This window comes from Glycine soja, chromosome 9 (assembly GCF_004193775.1).
Source record: "Glycine soja cultivar W05 chromosome 9, ASM419377v2, whole genome shotgun sequence".
NCBI classification, from domain to species: Eukaryota; Viridiplantae; Streptophyta; class Magnoliopsida; order Fabales; family Fabaceae; genus Glycine; species Glycine soja.
The window spans coordinates 33,115,553-33,124,862 of NC_041010.1; the positions used below are offsets into that span (position 1 = coordinate 33,115,553).

Here is a 9,310-nt window from a genome sequence, read left to right on the forward strand (position 1 = left end):
ATTTGAAGTATGATTCAAATTTTGTCTAATCTTTTCTTTTCTTTCTGATTCTCTATTAGACTCTTCTCAGTTCTCACTAATAACATATTATATGTTGTTCTGTAAAGAGCTTCTTGTTTATCCTCTTATAGACTATTTTTTTCGGTTATTTGGCTTCTGTGAAGGGAAACTTCTAATGATAATTAAAAATTTATCACTGCGTGGAACAATGTGTGTTGTCTTGCTCTTTAGTCTCAAATGTCTTTCTTTTTTGTCTTATGACAAGATTAGGAAAATTAACAAGGTGTACTTTCTCTCTTAATTTATCTTCTAATATTGTCATATTATTATTATTATATTAAGGATCATGCCGATTATGACCGTCATAATTGAAGTTTGTAACATGTGGATATAAGATACAAGACCCCGGATGTGGCTGTATCTGTATCTGGGGATTTCGAGATATCTTTTTTGCTGTTAGATTGTCATGCTTAAGGTTTATTAATTATTAGCAATTGGATGTCAACTTGTTTATCACGTTAGAGCAGCCAATTGAAGTCAAATTACAATATCAACCTTATGATGAACTGAATGTACTACGTGTGATGAGTTTGGTTAATCTTATTATGATTAAGCTAACTATATATGGTACGATTTGGAAATATAGGAATACATACATACATATATATATATATATATATATATATATATATATATATATATATATATATATATATAAAACAGAAGACACCATATAGTAGAGAATTCATAACAAAAATTCACAAATGAGAGTTCAATAAGTTTCTTTTAAAATTTTTATTAAGTTCCGACAGAATGATGATGGATATAACCAATGAATGTATTCAGTTGATAACATACGTGTTGAGTTTGTAAAAAAAATGATCTTGATCTCCATAAAATATACTCTTGAGAAAAATCGATAAACTTTAAATGTAACCTTAGCATATCATTAGAAAGTCTAAGACTTTAATTACGGTAATACTAAACCGTAAAAAAAAATGATATTGCGCTCATGACCTCATAAAATTGATGTATAATCCTTTTTCTCGAGAACTATTATTCTTAAAGTACTAAGTCAGGTAATGTTGCTCAGCTGTTGCCTACAAAAAATGCTAAATTATTATCACCCACGTAAAGCAGCACCATCATATCTTGAGCACCTTTTATGTATATGGCCTGATTAGTTAGCTTTTGTTTAAGCTTCAAAATTCATTTTTATTGAGTTTTCGACATTTTGCAATTCTTAACCCACGTCGAACTTCTTTTCTACAATAAGCCACTCAAACTCGAGCTTCTTTTCTACAACAACCCAGTCCTTCTGCACATAAACAAATCAAACAAATTAAAAGAAGATAGGTAAGTCCTTGAACAAGAAAAATAGTTCAATTTGAACAAATTTTTCCATTCAATTTTGGTATTGTAAGAGCATTTCCTGGGTTTTCATCCATTCATGTGGTGAGTTTCACTGCCTTTCCCACAATGCCAGAATCCCTATTATTCAATTCGGCCCCATGTTCAAACTCGACAAGAACAAATGCCCTTGACATCAATCTTTGACCACAAATGAAGAATAATGGTAGAAATTTGGAAATGGAATCTTAAGGTTTGAGTTTAGGGTTTCTAAAAAATAATTAAATTATAAATGAACTAAATAAGTAAAACTCAAGCTTTAATTTCTTTTTAAACAAGCCAAGCACAAGCTTTAATTTGGAAATGGAATTTGATATCATTCTATGGCAAGTGGCTTTTAGCAGTACTCGGTTGGAGTAGTAGAACAATAGAACTAAAAAGAAGTGATTTAGCAAGTAAGTTAACAATTATTACTATCAACGGATATCATAAGCCTCAAAAAGAGAAGAAATTAAACTAATTAAAAGTGTTAAATATCAGGGCAACCAACCCACCACGTGTATAATGTATAGTACTATTTTCCCCTCATAGAATTTCCTTTTATTTTATGGAATAGAATTCCCTAATTAAAAGCACTATTTTTCTTTTCCCCGGCATCAATGTGCAGTTAATTAATTATAGTTTTCTTGAGATTCTAGTATTGCGTAGTTGTTGATTAAGCATTGGTCGAATATACTTGAAAGTTGAAACCCATCTAGCACAACTGAATCATTCGATGGATCGATCCTTCCATGCCTCCTTGTACAGCTTTTTCGATAGAATGAACCTACAGAGAATCAGTGTTAAACGCATCAATTAGCAAGTTAATTAGTGGAAAAATTTCCATGGCTCAAGTTCAATAATTAGACATCAATTAAAATAAAAGCAAAAAGAAATATATTCGTACCTTTTCCTTATTACTGGCATCTAACTATGCATGCAAGGAATTTTCACAAATTAATGATATATAAAATATAAAGGAAAATATCATTTGCATAGGCAGAGATAACTTTTGATGTACGTATAGTATAACAGATTTAAATCTATAAGAAGAAATTACATTTAAAGAATGCACCTATACAGATTTAAATCTATAAGAAGAAATTGCATTTAAAGAATGCACAAACAATCAATTCGTTGATGGGAATGACAGCGGAAGCCAAACTTTTGACTCATTTAATTAAGTTTTTTAATTAATTTTTCTAATTCTGATAATTATTTCAAATTTGAATTTAAATTTCTTCAAATTCTTAAGTAGCTATTGTTTTACTACTTTAAAACCTAAATCCAATAAAAAAAATTAAAAATGCTGAAAAACTCATATTGAATAGTCTTTAGATATAGTAGCTGTTAACGTATAACAATTTCAAATTCAAAAATCATTAAATAAAACTTCATTTATTGGATATGCACAATTTCAAGTTTTCAAAATATTACTACCCGTATACACTTTCTCCTATGCCCATCATTCTTACTCTTATTCCCGTGCCATTACCTATATATATAATATAGCTTACGAGGTAAAAATGTGACATTGTAAATGAGGGGAAGTTTGTTGGTGAAAATGAACAAGAAACAGAAGCTTGGTAGAAGTAGGAGAGTTAGAAAAGATGAGAAGGATAGGCTTTGCCAGTTACCAAATTGTGTTTTGCTCCATATGATGCAGTTTACCGATACAAAAGATGTTGTTTGAACCAGTGTCTTGTCTAAACGGTGGAAGGACCTTTGGAAGCTTCACAACTCTCTGTATTTCCACTCTTCCTACTTCAAAGGGGCTTACAGTTTCATAAACTCTGTGTCCTGGGTTCTGTTTAGTCTTGATTTCATTCTATGCCATCAAACCGAGCTTGTTCATTTTAACAGAATCATGGAATGTTTTGCCTTGCACAATGTCCAGCGCTTGTCGATCGATATAAGTTTGGATTTTGTTTTCGACTTTGAGTTTCGCCCTTTCAATTTCTTCAGCCAGTCTTTGCCATTTGTTCAGCAGCTTTGCATTAGTGTTTCTGCCTCAAGAGTGAAGCTTCCAAAATCCCTTCAGTTTCCGCCACTAGAAAAATTACACCTCAAGAATTTTGCTTTCACTGTCAGCCACAACAAGGAATGTGCTGCGCCCTTTTCGGCCTGTAAATTGCACACTTTGGTCCTTGAAAACTTTTATTAATTTGCACGGTGATGCAAAAGTACTTCACATTTCTAATTCTAGCATTTCATGTTTGAAGCCGCATAGTAGCTGTGAGTTTGAACTAGGTTACAAAATTGTTCTTTCTACTCCGAATCTTAGTTCATTCACTGCTGCCAATACTTTCGGCTATCACCAACTGTCTTCTGAATGCAATCTTCCTTCTCTTGAAGAACTAAATATTGACTCCACTTTTAAAACCTGCTCTCAACTCCCTGTAAGATGGTTTTGCCGCTATTTGTTAATGTGAAGAAAATCACATTCTGTCCCCGTATGGTTAAGTTTATATTGGATTTAAGTTATATTCTTAATTCAATATATTTTTTCATTTACTTAATTACATTTCATTTAAATACACACTTACAAATTTTAATTCATTAGCCTCAAAAAATTAAGGTAAATAGTCATTTTCTTAAAAATAAACTAATTTGATGTCAAACTTTTAAGAATTTACATCAAATTAAATGATTTAAAATAATTTGAGAATCAAAATAATTCATTTTTTAAGAATTTGAGGATGAATTTAAACATTTTAAAAATTAAGGGTCAAATTTAATTTTTTAATAAGTTGAGAACGAAATTGAAAATTTTAAAAATTTATGATTAAATTGAATAATTTAAAATAATTTAGGGATCAAATTGATGATTAAGTTAATTATAATTATAAAAATTAAATTTTTTTACACTTATAAATTAAAATTTATAAGTGTCTATTTGAATAAGCATTGATCAAATTGATTTTAAAATGATGCGATTTATATTTAAATATTTTTATTATTATAAAGTTGAGTACATATGAGTTTGAATAAATTTTATAAAATTATGTTTGGTTGTTTTTATTGTAAAATTAAGTTATTTTTTTGGATAAATAATCATTTTTCATTCCTACATAGAATACAATAAATTTGATAAAAGAATGACTATTTATCCAAAAAATAACTTAATTTTACAATAAAAATAATCAAACATAAATTATATCACTTCAAAATTAATTTTAATCAAAATAATTTTATAAAATCAATTTTATTAACTTTGATTCAAACTCATAATTACTTAACTTTATAATAATAAAATATTTAAATATAAATTTATCTCAAGTTTTTAAAAAGTAAATTTTGATCTTTAAATTATTTTAAATCATTTAATTTGATTTAAATTCTTAAAAATTTGTCATTGAATCTTAGAGATCATATAGCTAATCTTATGATGGGTTAATTTTTCTTTGATTTGTATTTGTCTTTTTTGGTGGCCGGATCCTAGCGATCGCCCTTGTACTTTTCGGTTAATTTTTGAATCAATACATAGTTTGTTTAATTCAAAAAATTAGTTTATTTTTAAAAATTTGAAATCAAATTTTAAACATTTTAAAAATTTGAAAATAAAATTCAACGATTTAAAATAATTTAATTAACAAGTTGATAATTAAGGCTTATAATTATTTTAAAAATACACTTTTGCACTTCTGAGTGGTGATGGTATCATAAAAATCTCACCCTTTTCTGCAACTTTCTCTCTGACACACACCGAACACTCAAACACACACAGTGTGCAGCAGCAGCAGCAACAACAAGAGAAGAAGATGGCTCTGCAACTATGGGAGACATTGAAGGAGGCCATAGTTGCCTACACGGGGCTCTCCCCGCCCACCTTCTTCACCCTTCTGGCCCTGATCCTAGCCCTATACTACGTCGTTTCTGGGCTCTTCCCCTCTTCCGACCACCGCCACAACACCGCCTCGCGCGACTTGGAGCCCCAGATGGAGCCTCTGCGACCCCCCGTTCAGATCGGCGAGGTCACCGAGGACGACCTCAAGGCCTACGACGGCACCGATCCCGAGAAGCCTCTCCTCATGGCCATCAAGGGCCAGATCTATGATGTTTCCCAGAGCAGGTATAGTTATTCATCATAGCTTTAATTGAACCAACTCAGCATAACAAAACACCCCTTTTTGTTTTTATTTTTTTATTTTTTTTGAGTTTTGTTCTTTTTGTTTCTTGTGGTTTTGGGTTCTGGGTTTTTGTTTGTTTGGTATAATGATAATGATGTATATAATAACACTAACTCAGCATAAAACAAGGCCACCACTTTTGTTGTTGTTGATGATTGAGTTTTGCCCTTTTTGTTTCTCATGGTTTTGGGTTCTGGATTTTCGTTTGTTTGGTATAATGATGACTATAATAAGTTAATAACACTAGCTCGGCATAATACAAGACCCCTTTTGTTGTTTTTTTATTTTTGGTTTTTTTATCCTTGTTGTTTTCTGTGATTTTGGGTTCTGGGTTTTCGTTTGTTTGCTCAATGGGGCTTTTTGTGTTTTTTTGCTGAAATATGCATTTCATGAATGGACAAAACTTTGTTGCAGTTCTCTGAATGTTTTTGGTGTTGTTTTCTAGCCAAAATTAGAGTTTATTTTGTTAATTCATGTACTAAAGGTTTGAATTAATTGTCTAACATAGATTTTCGAGGTGAAACTTCAATTCTGATTGGAGAAAAATACTATAATAAATTAAGAAACTGCATGTTTGTTGGACAAATATGTGTTTCAAGTGTTCTTTCTTTTTTCATTGGGTTACTTTGTTGAAAATCGATCCCCTTGCTTTTCATATGCTTTTGGTGTATATATTTTGTGCCCATTTTTGAATTGGGTTCTTGATTTTGTTTTCGTTTTTATGGTGAGGAAAGGATGCAATTCTACTCAGGTGTTAGCTAAGTGTTTTTGGGTATGCTTGGTGGGAGTAGAAAATGGGAAGCTGGGAATTGGAGGATTGAAGATAGTGAATCTGTGATTGTGTATGAAGTTGTTCAATGTTGTAATTACCTTGTTAATTTTTAGGCCTCCATTTTTCAACTATTGGTTGACACTTCTGCCAGCCTAGCCTCAGGGTCTGCATTGATTAGGTGGAAAAGTGGGTTGGAGGAAAATGAATTGCTGACTGAAAGTGACATTTAACCAAAGTTATGGCCTTCAGAGAAAGTTAATTCGTATAATTTTTCGCCTTTTATCAACTGAAAGTCAAGTATGCATTAAGTGTAAGGTGACATTCATTTCAAATTTTCCTCCTTCTAACTTTATGCTAGTTCAGCAGGCACCAGGTAAGGGATATGTATATATTCATGGAAACAGATGAAATTGAGTGAAAAAGAATTGAATGCTACTAGGTTCCATTTATTGGATTATTTAAAGTGTGATGGAATGCACTCTGTTCCATTTAATCCAGTATCCCTCCCTTTCTTCCCTTTCAATTTGGGAAATATAGGATGATAATAATCTTATTTTTATTCCACTCTTTTTGTTCCACTGTAAAAATATCCGAATGATATTATGGTAACTTTATCCTATGCTGTTCCTTCCAATTCCATTTCATTTCACTCACCAATCAAGTCAAAAGTTGCTTTTATTTTGTTGAAAAGGGTGTCCCTCTTTTCATTTATGTTGTGTATACTTTCCAATGTTGGTAACTGTTGCTTTCATGCATCTTAAAGAGAGTTTAGTTAAATACAGTATCAATATTTTCCTCTGTTTTAAATGGGCTGAAAGATTGATTGTGGTGGTTGCTATGTTAGGATTATCAATCATTATCTCTCACTGTAGTGTTCTTTCTGTCACTAGAAATCGCTAGAAATAATGAATGTGTGTTTATTACTGTATTTAGTTCCACCTGGATATTATGATTTTTGGGTTGCTATGACAGTTGGAAAGACTTCCTTGTCAAGTTATGAACTTTAGAATTCCTGGTTATCCAAATCTAGGTTGTCCAACAAGCTAAGATTTTTGTACAATATTCTGACAGCATGAATCCTGCAAGTTTGTGATTGATAGTAGGTGGGTGGTGACAAGGAAGGGAAAACAAATGCATCTTATTTGTTATGTAGGTCGGTAATGGGCAGTTGTGCGTTGTTTGTCAATGGAGTTTCATTTAATTCTGATTACACAAGCTATCCTTAAGTTGCTTGCTTTGTTTTTGCTGCTCTATTCAGTCTGTTCTAGTTACCATAGGAAAGTCTCTAGTCATTAGTATGAAATTATCTCCTTAACAACCATTACCTCTTTGGCATTTTCTTTCTACATGAAACTCTAATTTTCATTTTCTACTGAAAACCATCACTATTGGACCGATTACATTGTCTTAAACCTTGGCTCACTCAAATTTTACCAACCCAAATATCAAACTTAACTCAGAATAAAAGTTAGAAATTTCCTTCTTCAAACCCCAATCTCACAACATCCTTCAAATTTTATCAAGTTTTCACAACAACATGAACTTTTAAAATGACTTCATATTTAAAATTCACCACATATCCCCAACTATTTGAATAGAAAATATGATTTTGAGGGTTTTAGGTATAAGAAAACTGATGAGAGGACCAGATTTGTTAACTTTAGAAACAGAGGGACTTGAGTTCCTTGAAGAAAACATGTGAGACTAAAATTGCTTTTAACATGCATAATTTTTTTAGAGAGAACAACTAAGGTTCTAACTGTAGTATGTAGATGTGTGAATCTTCCGAAAACCCACAGCATACCTGATTTCCTTGCTAGTTGGATAAGTATTATATTGATTTTTCTTTTGATTTCTACTTTTAAATGTCACCAACAATATATGTTTTCCTTTTCCATTTTTCAATGTTTCTGTAATGTGCCCTACCAGAATGTTTTATGGACCTGGTGGACCCTATGCTCTATTTGCTGGCAAGGATGCTAGCAGAGCTTTAGCAAAAATGTCTTTTGAAGAGAAAGATCTAACTGGAGATATCTCTGGTCTTGGACCGTTTGAGCTTGAGGCCTTGCAAGACTGGGAATACAAATTTATGGGCAAGTATGTAAAAGTTGGAACCGTAACAAAGACAGTTCCAGTAACTGAACCAGAATCCACTGCTGAACCATCAGAATCTACTCCCCATGATGAATCTTCAAAGCCTACTGAAGATGATGGCCCATCAGAATCAGCAGCTGCTAAAAATGATGAAACCCCTTCAAAGGTTGATGCAGATAAAGAGTAATAATCGTTGGATAAAGAGTAATTGTCTTGCAAATTCTCTTGCAAACAGTGGAAACGGTTACTTAGAAGCTTCTGAGAAATACTGAGCCTTGCTGAATGTATTCAGCAAATGTGGGACAAAGTTTGCCTAAGTATTCTGTTTGATAAATAAGGAAATCTTGGTATTTAATTTCAGTTTTCCTGGGTTTATAGCTTCTTCTTGTATTCCATAAGATCTATATTACTTAGAGGCAACAAATCAATGAACATTTGAGACCATGTACTGAGCCAAGTATTGAATGAATGCATTTGGTCTTATATATGGTATGGTACAAGATATAATCGTTTATTGCGTTTGTGCTTTGGCTTTTTCTTTCCTTGAAATAATTTGATTTGAGGATTTGAAGTCTCATCTTAATACCATGAAATTTAGATGCAATTGATGTGATTTGATAGAACGATGTCCTGTTGATTTCTTAGATGACCACAAACTTGTAATCTATTTAAAAAATATATATATTATTAGCACGCTTTTTTCCGTTACATGTTCTTTTTGGAAACTCTTTCAATGGTCAAATTCTTTTTTGGACCATCCTTGATCCAACCAATAATAATTGTTTTTAATAATAAAATGAATGTGTGGTTGCAATTTAGGATGGAGTAAATTGATTTATGAAAAATTGTAGTTTGGTCAATGTGTGAAATTAGTTTTTGGTTTGGCCATAACGTCATATATGTTGTATTTTCTCTGTTTGCATCT

General features: G+C 31.8%; 1 protein-coding gene across 1 annotated transcript; it reads left to right on the forward strand.

Annotated features, from left to right (window-relative positions):
• Positions 1-5,023: 5,023 nt before the first annotated feature.
• Positions 5,024-8,885, forward strand: LOC114368070 (membrane steroid-binding protein 1-like). The gene is made up of 2 exons (XM_028325420.1): positions 5,024-5,461; positions 8,221-8,885. The coding sequence occupies exons 1-2, from the start codon at positions 5,151-5,153 to the stop codon at positions 8,570-8,572; spliced, it is 663 nt and encodes a 220-aa protein (XP_028181221.1). The 5' UTR covers positions 5,024-5,150; the 3' UTR covers positions 8,573-8,885.
• The last annotated feature ends 425 nt before the right edge of the window (positions 8,886-9,310 follow it).

Coding starts and splice junctions, on each gene's coding strand:
- LOC114368070 (XM_028325420.1), top strand. CDS start 5,151: ATGGCTCTGCAACTATGGGAGACATTGAAGGAGGCCATAGTTGCCTAC. Junction 5,462..8,220: donor TATGATGTTTCCCAGAGCAG/GTATAGTTATTC, acceptor GTGCCCTACCAG/AATGTTTTATGGACCTGGTG.